Source organism: Colletes gigas, unplaced genomic scaffold, assembly GCF_013123115.1.
Source record: "Colletes gigas isolate AHSC1104 unplaced genomic scaffold, ASM1312311v1 Colletes_gigas_Sc00002, whole genome shotgun sequence".
Taxonomy (NCBI): domain Eukaryota; kingdom Metazoa; phylum Arthropoda; class Insecta; order Hymenoptera; family Colletidae; genus Colletes; species Colletes gigas.
In genome coordinates, this window is record NW_025106631.1 from 5,051,838 (window position 1) to 5,076,478 (window position 24,641).

Here is a 24,641-nt window from a genome sequence, read left to right on the forward strand (position 1 = left end):
AAATGATTCGAATGGTACTCGGTACTCAAATATTCGAATGGAATTCAACAGTCGAATATTTGAATGGTATTCGAATGGGACTTGATTGGTCAAGTACACGAATAGTTAAACATTAAAATAGTCAAACACTCGAATACCAAGTATTCGAACAGAATTCGATAGTCGAATATTCGAATGGTATTTGAATTCGTCAAGTATTCGAACAGTGACAATTCCGCTTGCCGGTTCCACTGCACTCGACCAATGACCACGATCGGAATGCCGCGCCACGCGATCCGCTATATTTAGACACGCGAGTTTTAATTGAGCACGCGACAACCTATCGGGACGCGTGTTCGACGTACCGGAGACAGCTGGAGGAACGAGAATAAAAAAAGCAAAAAAAAATAAAAAATAAAAAGAATACCGTCGCGACGGGTTTTCGATATTCCACGTCGCGTGACAATCGCTCGGCGGCGCGACAACGCGGATCGACGATCGACGATCGCGAATCGCGAGCAGTGTGTTGCAAGTGGAACGCGGAATTTAATGGTGGACATTATTGTTCCGCCTCTGGCCTTGAGGTGCGAGCCAACGTCCGTTCGCGTTGTGAATTGCAAACCTGGGCGTGAACAAGTGTTTCGAATCGAACGAAAAAGATCGACAAGGCGGTACGATAGTGCCTCGCTTCATGACCGAATTCTCTCCCCGCCTACAAGACACGGAATCTAATCCAACGAAATTCCTCCAAGAAGAGTAATTTCAAAGTGTTTTATTGTATTTTAGGATTCGTTTCATGCTTTTTCGTTACCTCCTAAGAGCAAAAAAAGCAACTTGTCTGATTCCACAGAGAATTCTACGGAGTTTCGTGGATTACGGTTTCAAGTGCGAAGGTTAACATTCCTCCACGCTAGTTTTAGCGTATTGCCGTAGCGGGACCGTCTTCCACGCGTCCGCAATTAAGTCATAAACTCAATGCCAGCATGTTTTCCTAGCAATCTTCCTTATTAACGGCAGGGGGGCATTATTGTTCAAATGCTCGGCACATCGCGGGAAGTAATTTTCTTTTATCCTCGTTTACCTAACCGTCGTGAGCGTTTACGGTGCCACCGACGAAGAATGCCTGTTGTTTTTTCGTTAATGCCCCGTCATCGAGCTAACATTTCAGATAACAGTCTATTACGTTCTTTCCATTTTAACTCGCTTCTGTTGCAAATGATCAACGACCATTACGTTCCATTGCACTGATACGCTCCTAGGGAGGGGATAACATCTATGACGTTAAATTAAATATGCCCATTCGCAGATATATCTACGAGAATAAGTCGTACACAGAAACGAACAACAGGGAGAAAAGGGGGAATACACGAATAAATATGTATAGGATCCTCCAATCTTGGAAAGAAACGTCTCTCCCAAGCAATATATTTTTATTTATATCTACTCTGTTCCCCTCTCTTGCGTTTGTCTTTTTATGGATATATTTTTTGCGAGATAGCTTGGAAGAAATTTTTATTTTTCAATCGTGTTTTCGAGTGTCCCCCTCCCTTTAATTGATTTTTATCGTTAACCAGCAACAATGCTTTATGACGGTATATTATTCGGTCGAATAATGGCCAACCAACAATGTATTTATGTTATCTCATCCTCGTCGACGTTGTAGCAAATCACTCGCTCGAATCAGCGCGATCAATCGAATGTCCGAGAGAGCTTGGCTGGGATCGGGTACTGCGATTAACGTGGGCGGATGACGTCCGCCTGAGTCCACGAAAATAGCAATTGGAGGAAAACGTTGCTTCTCGCGCGAACTTGCGGGACGGACGCATAAACGAGCGCGTGTACATCACGCCGATCCGAGCACAAAGGACATCGTGCGCCACGCGAGTTACATAAAATCAGTGGTTCTTGAACATTTTGCACCCGGGGCCCCTTTTTGGAAGTCCCATTGGGCCCTAAACCACTCTATTTCAAATAATCCTGATATTAACTACATTTGAATTGCACCTTTCGAGAAATTTCGGGGTCGGATAATGGTTTGATAATTTTGTAATTTAATAAACTGAAATTTTTGTAAATCTTTGTAATCACTGGCCTGTGCAAAATTAACTTCCTGTGGTTGAGATGAAAAGAAAAAGATAAGGAGAAGCGTTTCTGTCTTAGACGCCCGGATATTGAGAGTCGATCGAGTGCTTGCGAGAGAAACGGTCCCTCTAGCGGCGAGCACGGGAAGCGACAGCCCCCACATACGTATTAATTTGAATTAAATATATTTATATTGCTCACATTTCTTTCGATTAAAAGTTCGAAAGTTGAATGTGTAAAATTTTACGTGAATCGGGATTGCAATTGAAAAAGGATTAATCTGAACTTTTGTACGTTGGTCATCAACGAACATCGCGGTTGAATTTATCTGTGGATCCTTCGAGTCTTATGGTTAAGAACCACTGTGCAAAAGCGCGAAACGCGAACGCACGAATGTAAATCCTGTCGCGCAGATTTACTATGACGGAAACAACCGGGGGTACGGGGGAGGATTAACTTTTAAGATACGGTCGACAACGGAGTTAGGCTATCCGAGTATTTAGGAGGACGTCCAGGCGCGTGTAACTCAGCCCGGCAGAGGGAAAAAAGGGAGAAGCCAACGGTCATAATTCATAAATTATGCAATGGCGTGTTAACATGGTTGACCCTAGGGTAATTGACCCTTATTAAATAAAGTGGTACGACCCTGACACAACCAGGAACCACGGTCAATCCTGTGTACCCGGCTTAATGTAATTTAATAACGCGCTTCCTCAACATTAATAAAAATACGCTATCGCCGCGCCACGAAACGTCTGACAATCCTTCTGGCTCGCTTCGATTAGGTTCCTCGATCAATATTATCGCTCGACGCGGATTACCTCGGCCTACCTTAGGGTTGGGATAGGTGTAGCCACACTGTGTCCCTCGTATGTGCTCGCTAAACTACCCCGGACCGCGTTTAGGGCAACAAAGGGAACGAAGAATAGTAATTCGAACTAATATTACTTCCTATCGATTAAAATTAGTGAAAAATCCTCAAACTCAAAGTAGTTTGATGTTCTTCGAAGAATTGTGAAGCTGGATTGCAAAAAGTAGAATTCAATATTACCCAAATTACAACTTTTTTAACCCTCGCCACTAGAGGGCTACGCTCTTGTCTCTCTCTCGCAAGCGCTCAACCTATCTTCTCGACTCTGGGAAAAATTTTAATGGGAGATTCTAGAAGCCTAAATAAGACGAAAATCAAGAATACTAATTTGTTGATGGAGGCTTCGTTAAAAAGTTATTAACTTTTAAAGTTCCGCCCGTACTGAATTTTTTTCTAGAAAATGAGTAAGATTTCGGGGGTATGTCTAATCATCAAAAATACTTGTAATTGACCCCTGTAACTAAATATAATTTTTTTAGAATGATTTGAAATTTTTTAATTTTGTCCAAAAATGTCACACCTTCTCGAATTTTTTTCTCGAAAGTGGGTAGGATTTCGAGGGTATGTCTGATGATCAAAAATGCTTGTAATTGACCACTGTAACTAAATATAATTTTTTTAGAATGATTTTAAATATTTTAATTTTGTCCAAAAATTTCACACCTTCATGAATTTATTTCTCGAAAGTGGGTAGGAATTCGAGGATATGTCTAATCATCAAAAATGCTTGTAATTGACCCCTGTAACTAAATATAATTTTTTTAGAATGATTTTAAATATTTTAATTTTGTCCAAAAATTTCACACCTTCATGAATTTATTTCTCGAAAGTGGGTAGGAATTCGAGGATATGTCTAATCATCAAAAATGCTTGTAATTGACCCCTGTAACTAAATATAATTTTTTTAGAATGATTTTAAATATTTTAATTTTGTCCAAAAATTTCACACCTTCATGAATTTATTTCTCGAAAGTGGGTAGGAATTCGAGGATATGTCTAATCATCAAAAATGCTTGTAATTGACCCCTGTAACTAAATATAATTTTTTTAGAACAATTTTAAATATTTTAATTTTGTCCAAAAATTTCACACCTTCATGAATTTATTTCTCGAAAGTGGGTAGGATTTCGAGGGTATGTCTGATGATCAAAAATGCTTGTAATTGACCACTGTAACTAAATATAATTTTTTTAGAATGATTTGAAATTTTTTAATTTTGTCGAAAATCACGAATACCAATTTGTTGATTGAGGCTTTGTTAAAAAGTTATTAACGTTTCCCAGACTTCTCGACCGACTGCCCAATATCCCAGCGTCTAAGGCAGTTTGCTAGGATCACACATGCATCGAGTAGCTTTCGAGACATATAAATATCTCCCAACGTGCGTTGTCTCGAAGACAAGAAACAAAAAGAAGAAAAGCTTTTACTTTATTGGCTATTTGAACCATCCACGGACTATGGACGTTTCTCTATCGACGATCGAACACCAGTTAACATATAACCATACACGCAGCGCTAAGTTGCAGAATTTCTAGCGATCTCCCTCCCCTCCGTGTTCGGTGTATGTACTCGAGCTAAGCCCCTAATAGCCTAGGTCCAAAGTAATCCAGATTCCACGCAGCTTATAGCGCTCAACGTAGAGTCTAGTCTCTGCATAATGTAACAGTCCGCGGCAAGAAACCTAGATTCCTGTCGGGTCTCCCGGCGTCTAGTCTCAGCCTTTAAGAAACGAAGCCTGGGAAGAAAAATTTCGCTAATGGTAGACAGATAGAAAAAAAAAAAATTGCCTCACCGAGACGAACAATGAACGCGTGGGTCGGACTTATCGAGTTGTCGCGCCTCGGAAAAGAATGCGTTAACTGAAAAGCTGCAGAAGCAATGACCCTAAAATTTATCGCGGCCGAACGATCGTAAATTCTGAGTCGCCGCGCGACACGTCGACGACGATAGTCTTACGGAATCTTTCCACGAAACCGTCTACGCGATAACGATACACCTCTGTACGAACCGCGGAACCGGGTAAATTAAACGGGCAAATTATCGCCAGGTTACGTATTCAGCTCCCGGGAGTTCGACGCCCCCCGAGTGCTTTCAAAGCTCGCGCACGACGCGTTACTCTCGCCGTAAACCGTCCAGAAAATCGATTCTTTTCTTTCATATTTTCGTATTAGGCCACCAATATCCTTTTCTCCCGATACCTGATCGAAACACCTGACTTTGCTTCTGTTTTCGTATCGTTATTTTGAAGATAACGACAGTATCGAGCTGACTGTGCAGAAAAGTACAATTATCGCGTTGTTATCGTTTATATTAGATCATCCTACGGTTTCGCGGTCGCTGTGGTATCCGAGTTCGATACCGTATACTTTTCTGCTATCGTACAGGCTCGGTTGTGCGTGTTTTATGTTACATAATCGAAGAAGAGGAGAAAAATGGCGGAGCAGTGGCTGATAAACAGTGGCAGGGACGATTGTTTGCTTGAAGCGAGGTATCTAACCAGGCGTCTAACGCCGGAATTCCTCGAACTTCCGCCGCGGGAAGAATCCCAAAGACAGAAACGATCCGCGAATGAAAAGCCTTTCTGTTCTTTCGCCGAGCTCGGTTTTTCTTCCCAGTCTCCCACGGCTCTTGTTCGCTTACAAGGCACCCGGGGACACCCAAAGAGACTCATTCGCGTCCCGATGCATCCGCTCGATGATCACCAAAAAGGGAAACCTGGTGGTCGGATGTAAATCAGGCCGAATGGCCGTTGGCTATGCCACGTGCTCCAATCCGACCGCGAGAAACGTCGCTAGATCTCAAAGTATTGTTTCGCGTGTTACGCCGCGACCCCGATTTCTCCATTAACCGACGTCCCTACCTAAATATCGAGAAGGACTTTTTTCTTCTATTCACGGTGTGTTGTAATTACTATTTTTTATTTTAGAGAACTCTTCCGCGCGATCTCTCTGTCGGGTGGACCAAATTCTATTGTGGCGACGGTTCGTGCGCTCGCCGCCAGAGGGCTACGCTCGAGTCTTTGCTCGCAAGTGATCGATGGACCATGTATACTCTTTGACCTAAAGAAGGCTCAGGACCGCATGAAAACTTCTAAATTAATTAATCCCCTATTTCTAGTCTCATTACCTAGATTGCCTTTTCACCTCATCCTAACATAACTAAACACTAACACTCGTATTTTAAATGCAAGATATTGCAGTCACCCAAGAGAAAAGGACCAAAAAAGGAGGCTATCCTGCTATCTGGCTCGCTTTTTTAATATTAAATAGAGTATAACAAAATTATCAAACATTAATCTGTTTGTAACTTCCCCCAAAATGAACTAAATATAATATATGCAGCCTGTCAGAGAATCTAGGAACACACGTGGCGTTCCACAGGGAAAGACTATACGCCCCTTGTAAAAATAACATGTCGCGTTCGCGGAAACCTTTCAGATTTTCTTACCGCGGAACAGAGACCATCCAAGGGTGAAACGTTCGCGTAAACGCAGCGAAATAGAGACTACGAAGGACGTGGGACGATTATTCGAATTCCACTCCCCCGGTTTCAGCGGAGATTCGTCCCCCGAGACTCGGTAGACGCGAGCCACGTACAGGCTAACCTTTCGCCGACGAATCGGGTAGGGTGGGATGAAAAAGATCGAAGGGTGCAGCCTAGATAAGGTCTAAAAAGGGCGTGGCTGATTATATACTCCGCTGTATAACGCGAACGACGTGTTCACCTTTTCATGGTTGACACCCTATCCCCCAAAGTTCCGATCCAATTAATCGAAACCCGACACGCTTATTGGAAAACGTTTAGAAGCGCGTACCGAATTTTCGACGACGATCTTCGCTGTAACAGCGTCGTGAACATTCTTGAACGCGAACTGTTGCGTCTAAATCTGACTAATAACGTTTCCGTCGATCCACTTTGCTCCGTACGGAGAACGAAAGTGACGAGCGTGTGGCGCGGTTTAACGCGCAATAACCGCGTAATTTCTTGATTTTCGTATATTATCAAGCTTCTCGTGGCGAAGTGATGCTTGAAAACCTGACGAAAGTTCGGTGAAAGAAGGGACAACGAGCAGGAAACACGGTGCGCGCAAAGTTTGCGTTGCTCGCGTTCGCCGGAACTAGAATACGATAATTACCGATCATTGAGCGTGACTAATCGATCAAACGTATCTCCCAAGGTGTTCCGGTGCTTTTATTAGTCCGTAGAGAAAAAAGAAACGGAATGGAAAAAAAAAGATGTTATCGACGATCAGATACGACGGCTCGCAAGATCGCGTCGTCGATAGGTAATTACCGATACGCCAGTGGAATTTGCACGATTGCTAAGTATTTGCTTTCCATTACATTCGTACGCACGAATTCGCGCGCGATCCTCGACGTAAAACGCGCGACAAGTAAATACCTCTACGCACGAACGAGCAAATACTCTGAAAGCGAAACCTCCCTCCCCCTTTGTTCCCTCGCGATCCTCTCTGCAATCGTACCGTACACAGACCAACGATGATATAATGAGACCGAATTTTTTTATCATAATCGACCACTAACGGGGTCTATAAATACCGCGATTGTGCAAACCTTGCTATCTCTCGCGAGGCTTTTCGAAAAGTGGCTGAAAAAAACGTCCACTCTTTGGAGGCTTAAAATAACACCGGAAAAAATATACTTGATCGATTGACAAACTTTGGTGATCGACGTTTTAATGCAGAGAGATCTTTTTAATTATTTGGAAGAACATGAATTCTTTTATTATACCTTCTTATATTTATCGTAAGACTGGACTGAAAATATAAAAGTATCAAGAGGGATTAAGTGGTTTTATGCTTTTTTAATATGAATTTTGTATAGGGTGTTTACAGAAAAAAAAATCGAAAGAATTCTATCGTTGCATCTAAAAAAAGATGGCGTCGTGTTTAATAAGCAGAAAGCTTTATGTTCGTATCGACTTCGAACGTAACCGTGGTAGCTCTTTAAAAGTAAAATCAGCCTCATTACTTAATCGCCGGTCCGTGTATATTTGCAACACGACGGAATGAATTAACCGGCCACTCCCGAAGCGCGACGTCCATCTTGGCCGTTTATAAACGCGTCTCGCGGGAATTCGCGTTGTCCAGTTCACGAGCCGGTGTAACTTGGCCACGTTGCATTATGATTCCTCCTCGAGCATTAGGTAAGCGTCCCGGGGGAGTCACGCGACTCCCGGAGGACATCGATTACCGATAGACACGCGATCGTTCTATCGAACCGGCCCCTTTTCCGCTTTCCCTGTTCCTACGAATCCTCCATAAACGCCAGAAAATATTTCTCTAGTCTAAATAAACTCAAATACATCGCTCTTCATCGTGGAAACTTAAATCACGAAAAGTCAACGCAAGTTTACTTTTTGGGATAGTTACTTTAATCGAGTCAAATCACCATAAATAAGTGTAAAAGATATTAATTCAAAATGGTAGCAAACTAGGGGGCTTCGTACTTTGAGCAAATGGAATTTCTAAGATGGTGAACTTTGTTTACACTCCTGACTGTAGATAAATCTTTTAAAGGGGTAATTGCTTCTTTAGTAGAAAAGTTACCATTTTTGAAGATTATTTGTTTGATTGGCTCGAATCACTCAAAAACAACTTGCTTAAAGTTAAAAATAAATATGAAAGATATTAACCCAAAGATGGTAGCAAACTATGGAACTTCGTAGTTTGAGAAAATACAATTTCCAAGATGGTGAACTTTGTTTACCCTCCCAATTGCACACCCTTGACCAGTGTGTTTAATGACTATGCCCATCATAGAGAAATGGCAGTATTTTGTGTCACGACGACTATATATCCGTCATGCTAAAATTAGTTACCATTTACTATTTAAATAGTAATGAACAAGACGAAATAAAACAAACAAGTGTACACTCTGAAAAGAGCCACAGCTGACTGGTTAAAGGCGTGGAAAAGTTACCATTTTTGGGCATCGTCTATTTAAGAACAAATGTCCACCGACATGAACTTGAACTCCGATTACTTGAGAAATCATATTAGAATTAGATGGACCTAGTGCACACGAGAACGACTATGATCTATCGTAGCTCGAGTCACGGATGCGGCTTCTCGCCGGTTCGTCTTTGATTCGTCCCGACGACGTCGCAACCGGAGCGAACTTTTAAGGAAAATTGCGAACGGACGAAACCCGTTAAATTGGCGCGAAACGTAGAGCCGTTCGAGGCGACGGGGGTAAAAAAAAGAAAAATCGACGTCGACGCGATTGGAAGACAGAGAAGCCCTGGGTTGCTTTATCACCGGCAATTACCTCGATCGATCGTCGCCGCTAATTGAAATCTGTTCGATATAACTGGGTACACGTGTAACACCACCTACCTACCGGAAGCCCCGCGGAAGCCGTCGATTTCGTGTTTCCCCGGCGCCCAACTAAAATACAGAGCATTAAGCATTTAATTCAAACGCGTTAACAATTCCCGAACTATTCGACGAGATAACGTTCGAACGCCGCTGCTCCTCGTACGATCGAATTTCGAGGTTCTCGGTGTACTCGATCGATCGTTTCGCGAACGCGACGATCCTCCCGGTCGACACGCCAGGTAACCATGTTCGCTCGAGGACTCGTTTAACCGTAAATGAAAACACCACGTAGCGACGTTGGCACGATTCCTCGTCGTTTACAAGACTCCCCTTCGTCTCGCGTGTTTCGTAACCGAATCGGATCCGCGCCGATACGTTCGATCGGAATCCAAAAATGGACACCGATCGCCGCGATCGTTCTCTCGTCGGACAATTTGTTCCGACGCTCGACGCACGGTTTCTCCATTCTCGTTTCGCATGAATTTTCCCTCGAATTCGAAACGACTCTAACCTTTGGACGAGACTAGGCCACTCCGTATCCAGGGATAGGCACGAACGATTTTGTAACCGAAACGGTTCTCTACGTACACGTACATGCGATCACATAACAAATGAAGTTCGTTTTTCTTTAATTTTTCTATCTATGAAAGAATTTTAGTATAATCATGCAAGGGATGATTCTACGTGCAAAATGAGCGTAGGAGTTCGATGGAACAAGATTTGTCTGACGCGTCTGACCAGTGATCGCTGTTTCTACTTGCGGGGTAAAAAATGAGTCACGAAATTATAACTTCATCCCTTTTGCTCTTAAATAAATTCCGAATTTGTTACTTTATGACAAATCGTTCGAAGAATCTACAAATTACGTGAAGAACCATGAAAATGCAGTTCTTTCGAGTGCCTGTAACTTTGTTAAAAAATATAATTTTCCGATGAAATTGCGCTTGAAACGATCAACTTTTAAATTAAGGCCGATAATTGACAATTGATAGAAGATAGGTATTCTTTTGAGTAGTTGTAACTTTGTTAAAAAATATAATTTTCCTATGAAATTGGGCTTGTTTCGAAGGGAAACGATCTACCTTTAAATTAAGGTCGATAATTGACTTTTATCGATATAATTGTCTATAATTGACAATTGATAAAATTCAGGTGTTAGTTCGAGTAGCTGTAACTTTGTTAAAAAATATAATTTTCCGATGAAATTGTACTTGTTTCGAAGGGAAACGATCTACTTTTAAATTAAGGTCTATAATTGACTTTTATCGATATAATTGTCTGTAATTGACAATTGATAAAATTCAGGTGTTCCTTCGAGTAGCTGTAACTTTGTTAAAAAATATAATTTTGCGATGAAATTGTGCTTGTTTTCAAGGGAAACGATCAACTTTTAAATTAATATCGATAATTGACTCTTATCGATATAATTGTCGATAATTGACAATTGTTAAACCGCAGGTGTTCTTTCGAGTAGCTGTAACTTTATTAAAAAATATAATTTTGCGATGAAATTGTGCTTGTTTCGAATGGAAACGATCAACTTTTAAATTAATATCGATAATCGATTCCTCGAAGGGTGACTTTGAACCTCGATCATCAACTTAAGCATAGTTCAACAATTTTTCTAGCAACGTACGGTGCAACACATTTCTACAGTGACGTAGCTATACGAACGCGGGGCCCCAAAGGGTTAGAAAGAGGCTACCGTGGAAGACGATTCCACAAACCGCAGAAAAGAAACGGATCAACGGCACCTCGGGTTTCTTAACAATGTCCCGGTTCCAGCTAGCGACCGCTTTGGTTTACGACTCGCTCCAGCAAATGATAATAATTGACCTAATTGCGGCAAATGAGCCGTTCGCTTAAATACGCCGTATAACTCGCGATTTGCGGCGGCCGTTTGCGAAATAAGATTAATAGCACCCTGTCCGGCGTTACCAATGATCGATCGCGTGTTTTATAGCGGGCAATTTCGTAAGTTGCGGCAACAATGGCCCTCTCCTTTTCAACGACCGAGTGGTTAGGCTCGCGACGTTCCTCGAGCACGGAAACGACCACGACGGCCGACGACGACGACGAATCGAAGCCAGGGATCGATAGGCAAATCGCGCCTAAAACTGGAACGCGGCAACCCCCTAACGAGCCACCCCCCTCAAGGCTCGACCATTCGGGGATCCGCGATTTTCAATCATAGCGGCCCCAACGACGCTATCCTAAAAAATTTTAACCTTGCAACCGTGCAATTTTTACGTTAACTTAGACACGTGGTATCAAATTACACATATTTTTAATTATTATCTAGATCTAACAACTTTATAAATTTATACCTTATACATTAAATCTGATCAAAAAATCTGGTAATCTGTATCAATAATTCACTGCACTCTGAATATATATAAAAAAAATCTACAACCAGGGGAGCTCAGCGAAAGAACATGATTCAACGTCATTATATTACACGTAAAAAGAGAGAAAAATTAAATGGTTAAGATAAACATCAAGATAACATATATTCTATAACATATTTATTAGACTAGTTTCGAAACTGGTGTATGGGTCTATTTACAAAATGGCTGGAGGAGGCCATTGTTGATTAAATTTTGGTTCCCCTCTGTTCGCGGACCCTACAAGTTCGCAAGCACAGTGAAAGTCCCGGTGGTAACGCGAAACTGAAGTTCGTTCGAAAGACAGGGGGAAAAAAGGTAAAGAAACCGGCCACGGGGGGAGGTAGGGGAAAGAAATAGAGCCCCGTCGAATGGTTTTCCGTTGCTTTCACTCGGGACACAAGACAGAGCAGCCTTCGAGCGTAGCCGCAGCACGCGCGACTGGTTTATTGCATCTTAATAACGGCGAGACCTTGCGCGCTAACCGTGAGTCGTCTAAGCAAAATATTGAAACGAGATCCTTCGGCGTGCCAATTTAATTAGCGACGCCGGCCGTCGCAAAGAACCGTCCGTACCGAGTGTCGCGAAGAAGAAACCGAGCGAATCGAGCCGTGGGACGCGTGGACGATCCACTGTTCCGCGCCCGTCTGACACTTTTCGGGTTTCCGATTCCCCTTCCTAATCCGTCTATTCGGTTTACAACGGCGAACGGTTCGAAGATAACAGAACACGTGCCACAGGCGAGAGTCGTTACAATTTTTGTATGATACGCTGTATATAATTATTCTATCTTTACATGTCAGCGACAATTTAATTACAACGTAATTAATTCTAAGGAGAAACGCGAGTTTGCTGATTTTCTTCGTATCTATTATTTTTGGGAAAAGATAATATCTGGTGAACTTTCAGTAACGGTGTATATGTACCTAGAGTTTCTTCCCTGTTTTGGGTTCTACGAAATCATGGTGTTTATTGTACTAAGATAAGAGCTCGTTGCCAAGGCGAACTGCTCTTCACTGTATCGTACAGTTTAGAAACCGATCTCTGAGATATATTTTCACGCTTAAAATGAAGATGTAAATCTACTGTTATAATATTAAGGAATAAATTATACAGAGTGTTCGGCCATCCCTGGGAAAAATTTTGATGGGGAATTCTAGAGGCCAAAATAAGACGAAAATTAAGAATACTAATTTGTTGATGGAGGCTTTGTTAAAAAGTTATTAACGTTTAAAATTCCGCCCGTACTGAATTTTTTTTCTCGAAAATGAGTAGGATTTCGGGGGTATGTCTAATCATCAAAAATGCTTGTAATTGACCACTGTAACTAAATATAATATTTTTAGAATGATTTGAAATTTTTTAATTTTCTCGAAAAATTTCACACCTTCATGAATTTTTTTCTCGAAAGTGGGCAGGATTTTGAGGGTATGTCTAATGATCAAAATTGCTTGTAATTGACCCCTATAACTAAATATAATTTTTTTAGAACGATTTGAAATTTGTTAATTTTGTCGAAAAATTTCACACCTTCATGAATTTTTTTCTCGAAGGTGGGTACGAATTCGAGGATATGTCTAATCATCAAAAATGCTTGTAATTGACCCCTGTAACTAAATATAATTTTTTTAGAATGATTTGAAATTTTTTAATTTTGTCCAAAAATGTCACACCTTCATGAATTTTTTTCTCGAAAGTGGGTAGGATTTCAAGGGTATGTCTAATGATAAAAAATACTTGTAATTGACCCCTGTAACTAAATATAATTTTTTCAGTGTGATTTGAAATTTTTCAATTTAATTTTTTAATAACTTGATTTTCGTCTTATTTTGGCCTCTAGAATCTCCCATTAAAATTTTTCCCAGGGTCTGTCGAACACCCTGTATTCTAGCTCTATACTAGCGCACGGTAACTAAATTATCATAATATATGATTTGAAGAAAATAAAAGTTGAACGAAAAAAAAAAACATTAAAAATCTAGTCTTCTTTTATGGCGAGAGACTACGCGTGTAACCCCTTCAGCGTCCCGAAACGCGGCGGTTTTTGCGCGCCGGTCAGCAAATCGCGTCCGAGCAAAAAGCGCGAGAGAAATCGCCGGGCGATCGCGTTACGAGATTGCACGGCGTTCGTCAACGCTATTTATATCGGTTACACCGACTTCCTCCCCATGGGTCGCGTTATCGTCCAGCCACCATGCGTAAACAGCATTTTGGAGACATCGGACTACGCCTTCGTCTCCTCATCCGGGAGACGTCCTCGTTTTTCTGCGCGACTACGCAAATTCCGCGAACCGCACCAACGCTCGTGAAACCTAAATCCCCGGCGTGCCTCGAGATTCTTTCTTATCGTTCCCCCCCACTCGCACGTTCGACCAGCTTTATCAACAATCACCTGACAATACTCGTTTTCTTAACGCTACGACTACCGGAAGCGGTCAAAATTACTCGTAATTTCTAATGAAAACTGTACAAAATATAATCGACTGGAAATAAACATTTCCATTGCATTGTAGTTCTAATGATAACCCTTAACACTCTGACTGCCACGTCACCCATGTATGAGTAACAAGATTTACCACTATGATACTAGAAAAATTAATTCTCAAGGTTGAAAAATAAGTAGTGGAACAAATTTTAGGTTATGTAGCTTACAATGGTCTGAAATCAAAATTTTACTTTTGCAGAATATTATATGGTTTAGATCTGGCGGTGAACGTGTTAAGAGTAGTGTTGGATGACCAACACGACCATACAGACACCACTCAGTCACATCACAAACATTACAAACTCATCCTCATCACGATTTCTAATGTCCTTCCTGCCCCTTGACCATCGTCCCTACCTCTACCTATCTCCAGCAATAATCAATCTCCAGTATATAAAAGCTAAAAAGAGTCTAATACTTAGTCGATCTAATACAAGTTGTACGAGTTTCTTAAGAAAATAAAGTATTGTCAATTCTACTGGAGTCCAACAATAGACCTTGACAAGTACAACAATATCAATATTTTCTTTGTTTACTTAGCTTATCTAATTAATTTATATTACGCTTGTTCTTACAATGAGCCTAACGAAGAAGTTTACTTTGTCTCTTGGAAGTTTCGTGGGCTAAATAGAATACATTGATGACCCTACGGAGGTCCCCTCGGGCATCGTGAATCCCTGATCCAGGAGGGATCAACCTCTGCCTCGGCGGAGTCGCGTTGCCATAAGCCTGGGCGCAGGTATCGCGTTACCTCGGTGCACCGGCCTCGGCGTTAAGACACCTAATTGCACGTTATGTTCGACGCGCGCGTACGCACACACGCGTGTCCCTTACCGAATGGCAATGCTCTCCACGGTGGCCACCGCAACGGCGGAACAGAGAGGGAAAAGTGGGTGAACCCGGCTCGCATTTGCGGCGAGTGGCTGGCGCGTACGCGTTTCCTTTGTCGTCGTGGATCTCTCTCGACTCTCTCCTCCTCCTTTTTCTCTTTCTCTGTCCGGACAAGCTTTCCCGGTGAGGATTCTCTCCGCCGCGGAAGAAGAAGACGGACTCGGACGTCCGAGTGACGTCCAATTAAAACGCGAATTTTTTCGCTCGTTTTTAGAGAAAGCTTGTTAATGAGCCGCGCCGTTAATTATCCGTGCAAACCCCAGGGGTGATATTCGGCCTTTGCCCGAGGATCAAACGACAAAAGATTTAATCTTACGTGGGACGACCACACTTTTGCTTCGAACGGTAATAAAAATCGTAACCGTTTTCCAGCGGTGAACAACTTTTTAACGACACTTTTCGAGAGTTAGGTTCCTTGACTTTTGACTTTATATGGTATAATGGTCCTCGAACTGTATGTGATAGAAAATTTGTATCGTGTATGAGAACGCCTAAGGAGAGGCCTAGCTTCTACGATAAATAGAACTTGATTTAAAGTACTTACTAACGTTGAAATATAATTACTAGTCTGTTTAAAATACACTCTTGGATACTGCGTTTCCTAGACCGGACGTTCGATCATCCAACGTCGACTTTTCGACCGAAACCTCCAGCGAATATATTTCTTCCTCGTCCACGTTTCTGTATCTCAAAAATAATAGTTTTAAAATTAAAAAATGGGGAACTATGAAAAAAAAAGTCAGAAATATACACGGAAGCCATCAGGGGGAATTGACACGCGAGGTTGTACGATATAAATCCAGCCACGATCGATGTCCTCTTGGTAACGAGACCGGAGGACATTCCATTTAGTCGCGATGGGCCGAGAGGGACTCGGGAACGAAAAAAAAAAGAAACTTCCCAGAGAAGCGTTCAAGTTGCTCAACTTTTCGTGGAAACGACTCGTCGTGGCCCGTGACTCTCGATCTTGGAATCTATCGTCGCGCGTACGAAGCCATTGAAAGCGACCGAACGTCGAAAAAGGACGCTCGAGAGATTTAATCGATATTAGTGTTTGCCCGAAAAAAAATACACGCACGCACAAACACACGCGTATAGGCCCCCCTCCCCCTACTCGAGGACGAGCCGCATTGCGGAAAGAGGGGAAGGAAAAAATATACAGTGTGTTCGGTCATCCCTGGGAAAAATTTTAATAGGAGATTCTAGAGTCCAAAGTAAGGCTAAAATCAAGAATACCAATTTGTTGATGAAGGCTTTGTTAAAAAGTAATTAACGTTTAAAGTTCCCCCCGTACTGAATTTTTTTCTAGAAAGTGGGTACAATTTCGAGGGTATGTCTAATAATCAAAAATGCTTGTACTTGACCCCTGTAACTAAATATAATTTTTTAGAACGATGTGAAATTTTTTAATCTCGTCGAAAAATTTCACACCTTCATGAATTTTTTTCCTGAAAGTGGGTAGGATTTCAGGGATATGTCTAATGATCAAAAATGCTTATAATTGACCCCTATAACGAAATATAATTTTTTTAGAATGATTTGGAACTTTTCAATATCGCCAACAAATTTGGGCACCTACTCGAATTTTTTTCTCGAAAGTGCGTAAGAATTCGGGGATATGTCTACTCACCAAAAATGATTGTAATTGACCTCCGCAACCGAAAATAATTTTTCCAGAACGATTTGATATCTTTGAATGTAATTGTTAATAACTTTTTAACGAAGCCTTAGTCAAGAAATTAATATTCTTGATTTTCGTCTTATTTTGGCCTCCAGAATCCTTCATTAAAATTTTTCCCAGGGGTGGCCGAACACCCTGTATATTCGACGTGGGAAAACTGCTATCGGGGCCACGGATAGGCGTAATAGAGTGGAGAGCGTAGAGACAACGATAGAAACTGTACGATCGTTCGCTTCTGCGAGAAGTAACGACCTCGTTCAAGGGCGCCGTACGTACTGGGTTACGCGGGCCAAGGTCGTCCCGATTACGTGTATACACATGTCAAACGACGCTTTTTAAACAACCTTCGTCGCCTCGGTTTACATCGCCGAGCGCCGATAACCTTACAAATCGAGGCACGCTTACCACTACACTGCCGCGACCGTCGTATTTTTCTTCGAGAAACTGTCGCACGCCTAGCAACCGACCCGAATCCGTCCTATATTTGTTTACAGCGACCGTAGTCGTGGCATAATTACCAGTAACGGATCTAGAATTATCGAAGCCTGAAGATAATTACTTCGAGGGGCCCCGTCTCTCTTCCGAAATGCCTTCTGAAACGCAAAATGTTTCCGTTAACCTTTGGACGACGAACACTGTCCAATTTCATTCCCTTCGGAACACTTGCACGCTATCGAAGCGTAAAATTTCTGCAACGCGAACGATCCCCCCTCTCCCCCTCCTCCCCCCACACTTAAGCGTTATCGGATTAAAGAAAAATATGTTTACTATTCCATAAATATATTAATGCGAACTTGGTTATACGTTCGCCCCAGCTATTACCAATTTAATAAATATCGGAATTTGAATTATAGGATGAAATATATCATATTTAACGAGCAAAAATCTGCCCGGGCAACTATTTAATCAAATAAACGTTGCCGCACGTCGCTTTTACTCGGCTCCCTTTATTCGAATTAAATTTTATCTACCTCTGCCTACTAATTACAATAAATTACATGTACGTTGCTCGTTTCCTGCGACATGAAGATAAAATACTGCTTTGAGAGATACTCACGCGGCGATGGTAATATTCTTATGCATAAAGACAACGTTTTTTCAGGCGTACTTCTGCTCCTTCCCATTCATCTTCGCTTTCCCTCCAAAAGAAGGAACACGGTTATCGAAATCTTGCACGACGCTATTCGCGGCTATGTTCACGGTTGCATACTAAAATCACGTATTCGTATTATATCGCAAAAACACCTAATTATCGACGTGTTTTATGCGGTTTTAACCAGAAATGGACTACGCTTTATTCGAACGATAAATAAAATATTTATTTATTAAGTGTAACAAATATACAAACGAATAAAAGGTTGCTTGTCTCCTATTGGTTGTTCGAAATCTGTATCTAGATAGGGACTTTACTTGTCCCTGGGTTCAACCACAAATTGCGTGTAGGCCCAGCACAAGGGTCGACAACCTTCCAGGCAAAAAAATTCCACATGTAAACGAACGAAACGCGAGAAGTCGCGCGTAGCCGGAACGTAACATTTATCTTTATGTTTAAACTTGTATCTTTGATCGATAATTAGTCACAATTCATGTTCAAGTTTTTGTACGTGCCCACGAATAGCAATCAAGTATTATTACGCGATAAGTGTTAATTCTTGCGTTACACGAGAATAATTTCTCAACAGGTTAGTCGGGGGTCAAACATTTTAATAACGTTCTGGAATATGAAAACACGATGCTTGTAGTTAAATGTAGTGGATAATGGAAAATACTCTTTGATTTAGAAGAACAAACAATTGAAAATGTGATGATTACGTGCGTGAGCGTTCATATGTCTGACACAAGAACAAAGTGAAATACTAAATAAGATAACATACTAGAGTTAAGTAAGGAAATCCAAGAATTGTGACAAATGCAAATAATTCGAGGCTAACTTGCCCGAAATTAAGATTATATTCAGGATGTCTATGAGTACTTTTAAAATTATTACACCCTATTCTATCGTTTTTCTAATTTTTAGGAATATTGTTGCTCTTCCTTAATTGCAAACAATCTCGTGAAAATATGATTTAAATCATCTGCCTCTGATCAAGAGCGACGAGGATAGCCATCCACTGATCTAGGAGCAGAGACAATAAACAACAAAACCAGCACATAGCAATTTATTATAAAAATGCTCTGTAATTAAAATTTGTAATCGACGAGCATCGGATAAACCGACGTTTATCTTTTGTTTCGTATCTTCGGTTCGTGACTAACAGACGAACGATAAATTCGGTTAACGTGAGCAAATTGACTCACCTTGACGTCGAAGGCGTCGGTGGGCATTCGCTGCACGCCGTTCATTTTTCGTCGTACCGTCGCTCCCGCGAAGTAAAGTCACCTTCTTTTTCTTTTTCACAGCCTCCGGTCGCGCGCGGATTGCGACCAGCGGGAGAATCCTCGGCGAGTATTTAGGACGTCACGGCGACACGCGCGAACGCGACGACGACGGCACGTCAAAAGTTCAAAACTGCTCGAGCAGCTACGAGCCGCCACGACGCATCCTCGTTCACGTGCGCGCGACAACTGGAAGGCGTTCGCGCGCGTCTTTCGATCCCTCGAATTCGACCGCAAGCCCGCGCACGTGCTCGCACCTTGCCACTGGTGCCTCTGGAAACCAGACCGAAGATTTCATTGGTCGTCCTGCCCAGGATGAATTCACGACTGTTCGAACGACGAACACCTTGCTAATTTCTATTTCGTTCGCTTATTCATTACCAGTCGGATAGGTAATGGAAAATGGTCCGTTCGATATTTTACTTGGAAAAGAATTAATATTCGATTGCCACAGAACGCAATATATCGGTATTACGGTTGCAAAATCCAGTCGAATGTGACTCACGTCCGATAAAAAGTTATCGATATCGCTAAAATCCACCTTTATTTCGTCCCCTGTCTCGAAGGATGAGGATGGCGATTAACGACCGGAATATCGATAAATCTATGTGTACGCGACGACGAAGAAAACGCGCATCGCGTAACGTCACGCGCGATCGACTTTGAAACCAAAGCTTGTTTACAATCTTACTGCGCGTCGTTGATCTTTGGAACGGGATTCCTCCGAAAGGAGCTTAACGCCGCGGAACGAGTCGTAGGTGCCCAATGAGGCATAAGAACGATAAAATAGTACCGCGAAAGAATGTAGATATCGTCGAGGCCTGGGGGGGGGGATCTGGAATCGAACACGAACGATCTCAAGGTTCTTTTTGAGACTGATTATCTATTCCTGAGCGAGCTTGATTTCGATACACGGTGTATCCCCGATGGCATCGCGTCGATGACACGCGAGAGCCGACTAACGTTTCGCCAGGCATCGCGGAGAACCACGCTTCGCGGTCTGGCGATAAGGGATTTGAACACTCGGGCGTCGTGTTTCGCGCGTGCGCCGATTGTATTTTGCTCGTCGCTTACCCCGAAACACGTGGTATCCTTACGACATACAGTACGATAATAACAATTATTATTGTTACAACGATCCTGAACGCACAAACAACGGCGTCGAAACGTTAACGCAAACAGTTCCTGTTCGACAAGAAAGTTTCCAATCCTTCCAGAAGGTGGACTCGAATTCCTCGAGCGCCGCGCGGCCGCTAATGTCACCGATAAATCAGCTACTTTCCTCTCGTTCGCCGAATGTTTACGAACGGCGGAAAAGGTGGACGACCCGGCGGGATCGTTGTCGGTCCGATGAAATAAAGATCTACGAGGGGGAGAGAAAAAGAAAAAAAAAATATTCGCCGTGTAAATTATACGTATTCCCGGTCGTCGCGTGAAACACCGGTTCTCACGGATAGATTTTCATACACGCTCGAACGCTAGAAAGGACTTGGACCGAAAGATACCACGAGCGGGTACCGCGAAGGCAGGCTACTCGAAAACTCGACGTGTTCCATGTCCGAGGGGGAGTAAGAACAGGTTTAAGAACGTAGTTGACCGGTCGCCTTTTAAATCGGTCATCCGTCTAGCCGAGTAGAAATCACATCGGTACGAAATCAGGCGCTCTCGTACCGGGCGGATTTTACGTCGACGACTCGAAGACTCACCGAAGATCGGTGCCGCGGATCAACAGTGGAACCGGTAAGCCGAACCGCACGAATTAAAAGTAAGGTGAGCGCGTTCGCGTTCGTGTTCGCGTTCGAGCGACGGTCTCGCGACACCGTGGAAGAAGGAGGACACGTTGCACTCGCGATCGGATAAATAATACGTCGCGGATAGGCACATGGCGGGCATGTCCCCGCCGCAGGATTATACGTAGCAGCCGGCGTTCGGGCGCTCCGCGTCGCGACTGCCGCCGCGGCTAAAAAACCATACGATGACCTCATCACACCGACTCTGTTCTCCTGCCCATGTCACTGCTACTAACCATCCTAAAAACATCGTCACCTGCCATCGCCTCCTGGAGATTGTTGATTCCTGTGGTTAACCGGCATCGAGGACCACTATCCTGTCCTTTAATAGGCGATTAAAAATGCTATTATTTGGGCAATGGAATTCTATCATCCACGATACATTTAACATATTTTGCAGACATACTTGCACGTGAAATTAATATTTTAGGCATTCCAAGCTTCCTGGAGGTTGTTGATTCCAGTGGTTAACCGGCATCGAGGACCACTATCCTGTCCTTTAATAGGCGATTAAAAATGCTATTATTTGGGCAATGGAATTCTATCATCCACGATACATTTAACATATTTTGCAGACATACTTGCACGCGAAATTAATATTTTAGGCATTCCAAGCTCCCATGGATCTGTTGTCCGAGCGAAGGTGTTTTTACCGTCGGCAGGATTGGCGCCGTTCTACGGACAAAAATAAAAATATTTCAAAAAGGGAAGAAATAGAAAATTTCAAGATATCACTCTTCTTAACAATATTTTGTCAAATTAGAATATAAAGCTTCAGAAATATATATTTTTAAACGATCAAACCTTAAAAAACGATTTTTGATTTCCTCGATCCTGCGCCATGTTTGTTTCCTTTGGAGTCCAAGAGTACGAACTTGTATTTTCCTTTACCTTCGTGCACGGCTTTCTTCGAAGTATTGTAACCTGTAATTATTCATGAAATATAAACGATAAAAATTTTCAAGAATACATACTTTCACAATATCTAGTTTAGAAGAATTTTGAACGTGCCTAATCGGGTTCTTAATTGCAGGTGGGCTCCGGATCATCGATCCCTACAAAAACACGATAGAGCTCTTAGAATAACCTTGTTCGCTACTGAACCAAATAAAATAACTAAAAAAGAGGATTTTAGTTTTATAAGAAACATCACTCACCGGTAATGCTTCGATTTTTTAGAACTTTTTTTACTTTCCAATGGGTTTCATACCCCGTCTCTCACCTCGCTTGCATCACACCAATATATGAACCGAAGTTTGTTGTTCTTTCGAATCTGTAGTCTAAGTATTAGATTTCATTTCCCTCCAAATTATATTTACACAAGTTACAGTTGTAATGTATGCAAACAATTCTACTAAATGTAAACTAGTACCAACATACGAGAATCTAACTATACATTTGCATTAATACATTATTCTTGCAACCCTTAAATTATGAGATCAAATTCGCACCTTTGTTTAAACATTTCGTTGAATAAATGAATACCAAATTCACCACATGGTTTTTCGATATTACAGATTAGTAAAAATGGAAGAGTATCAACAGTATGGTCGTACGTGTGCGATGTGTCGAGTATGTAACATGATGCTCGCATCATATATCTGAAAAATTGCAAATTCTATTAGAAAGAAATACCCGATAAGATATTTTATTATAATGTTGTATTTATTTGCTGATATGTATGTATCTTAATAAAATTCATTTTGTTACTAAAACCTTTCTGATTATCGTGTGAGGTTATGTGCGATGTAGTGCTTTAAATTATAATAATAAATCGATCCTAAGAAACACGACATTGGGAATACATATAGTTCTATATAAAAATTACTGATTGATTGAAAAAAAGAGCAAGACTTTTATAACGTTTGTTGATTATCGATATTTAAGAAATAACAATCGTCAACAATGGCTTCTGATAAGTCTGTTAATTCAAATCATACGCTGTCAACAAACGTTAAGATAAAAGTAGAGCCAGGGACATCGATGCCCGTCTCCATAAAGAACATTAAAACTGAACCTGGCTTGTCTACCACAACAACAACCAGGTTAACTTCTTTCCGCTTGCCAAGGGACTTAACATTGGGAGGCAATATTAAGACTGAGAAACCCAAAAAAGTATACACGCCAAATTTAAATGCTCAAAGGACAAAGAAGAAAGAGTAAGTTACTTTTGTCAGAGGCAAGTCTTGTAACTCCTGTAATTCATACAGATTGTATAAACATTAATCATTTTTTAAGCGACGGGGTACAAAATGATTCAACAAAGTCGGTTAAGGGTCAGGAACATAACAGAGGACGTGGCAGGGGTGACAGGGGTAAAAGGACTGATAGAGGACGTGGAAGAGGAAGCAACCTAATACAAGTATAAATAAAAATTAATTTCATTTGTGTTAAGGGGTATACTTTACTTGACCCAGAGTACAAAACATTTATACCTCTTAACACTAGTTAAAATATATTGAAAACACTAGTTAAAATATATTGAAAACACTCGTTTAAACAATATGACATTATTCTGTAATATTCTACGCATATTTTGTTCATTTCAGTCTAGTGGTATCTGGTCTAGTGGCGCATCAAACACGCAAATAATAAAACGCGGCAGCGGCGGAGGCGGTACTAGAGATAGTGAGAGAAGCACTCAGTCAGCCCTAGAAAGGCCAAAACTCGAGTTAAATCGCAATATTAATAAAGCAGAAGAAGAGGAAAAATTAAAGCAATTGCTAAGAGATGATTTTATAGACGATGGGGAACCTTTAGATTATGAGAATGGACCTATTATGTTACCAATGTTCAAAGAGGGTATATATCTCTATTAATAACTTTTAGTGGTATCAACGAACTTTAGAACGATTTTATCGATTATTCCAGCGAAAGTGCACAAAGAAGAAGTTAAAGAGAAAATCGAAGAAGAACAGGACAGAAAACCGACTATTTTGGAGAATGGAGAGGGTAAGTATACATTCCTTTTTCTGTGTAGCAGAATGTGCAAATAAAATGATCACTTTCAGTATTATCACCGAAATATGAATTTAAAGTTAAGGTAGCGAAATCTGGTGTAGAATTGAAAGAAGAGTTTGATAGCATTCCCCAAATGATCGAAAATAAGACAAATTCTTACATCTTGATACAGGTAAGGATTTATTAACAGAGGGATGTATATTTATCTTTATTATCGATATGCCAATATAACAAATAAACTGCAGTTTCCAGATTGTTTACCAGGCTTTGTAAGCAATGAGGAAGATACTAGACCAACTCGTTCGAACGTCTCAAATCACGACAAAGAAAATGGACACAATTCGGAAACGAACATGTGCACATTAAATAGCTTGAAGCCTGGTATTCTAGGCAAATTACAAATTTTAAAGTCTGGCAAAACACGCTTATTATTGGGCGAAAACAACTTGATCGTGGATGTTGGATCGCACCTTAGTTTCCGACAAGTACGTATTTGAAACATGCAAAAATATTGAACAATGTAATTGAAATAATTTTTGTTAGGATCTCCTCGCCGCAAAAGTGGATACCGAACAATTAAACGGCGATTTAATTAATCTTGGGCCTGTCAGCAATACACTTATTTGTTCACCCGATTGGGAATCCATGTTGGCCAAATTGTAAATATATTTATATTAAATATAATTTTATCGTTACGTGTTCCTTATTGTAAAAAAAAATGAATTAAATGGGTAGATTTATACATCACTACAAGTACGAATTACTTTTTCTGAAAATCATGTATTTTCAATACTACAGTAT

At 41.3% G+C, this 24,641-nt stretch overlaps 2 protein-coding genes across 4 annotated transcripts in view; one reads left to right on the forward strand and one right to left on the reverse strand.

Moving 5' to 3' along the window:
* Positions 1-19,219, reverse strand: part of LOC122399260 (four and a half LIM domains protein 2) — a 138,946-nt gene extending 119,727 nt beyond the window's left edge. Inside the window, exon 1 of the mRNA XM_043399840.1 lies at positions 19,012-19,219. Coding sequence (XP_043255775.1) covers positions 19,012-19,056 — 45 coding nt within the window. The 5' untranslated portion in view covers positions 19,057-19,219. The remainder of the gene's footprint in view (positions 1-19,011) is intronic.
* Positions 19,220-22,418: 3,199 nt separating this feature from the next.
* Positions 22,419-24,605, forward strand: LOC122400136 (DNA-directed RNA polymerase III subunit RPC4). Of its 3 annotated transcripts, XM_043401429.1 has the most exons (8): positions 22,449-22,558; positions 22,767-23,038; positions 23,118-23,241; positions 23,429-23,681; positions 23,751-23,831; positions 23,891-24,012; positions 24,086-24,325; positions 24,384-24,605. In XM_043401429.1, exons 2-8 carry the CDS (start codon positions 22,785-22,787, stop codon positions 24,501-24,503), a joined length of 1,194 nt encoding a protein of 397 aa, XP_043257364.1. In that variant the 5' UTR covers positions 22,449-22,558; positions 22,767-22,784; the 3' UTR covers positions 24,504-24,605. The 3 variants fall into 3 exon arrangements, with proteins under 3 accessions (XP_043257355.1, XP_043257373.1, XP_043257364.1); XM_043401420.1 differs by having other exon boundaries at positions 22,419-23,038; XM_043401438.1 differs by having other exon boundaries at positions 22,419-23,038; positions 23,918-24,012.
* Positions 24,606-24,641: the final 36 nt, after the last annotated feature.

Coding starts and splice junctions, on each gene's coding strand:
- LOC122400136 (XM_043401420.1), top strand. CDS start 22,785: ATGGCTTCTGATAAGTCTGTTAATTCAAATCATACGCTGTCAACAAAC. Junction 23,242..23,428: donor GAGGAAGCAACCTAATACAA/GTATAAATAAAA, acceptor TGTTCATTTCAG/TCTAGTGGTATCTGGTCTAG. Junction 24,326..24,383: donor CGCACCTTAGTTTCCGACAA/GTACGTATTTGA, acceptor AATTTTTGTTAG/GATCTCCTCGCCGCAAAAGT.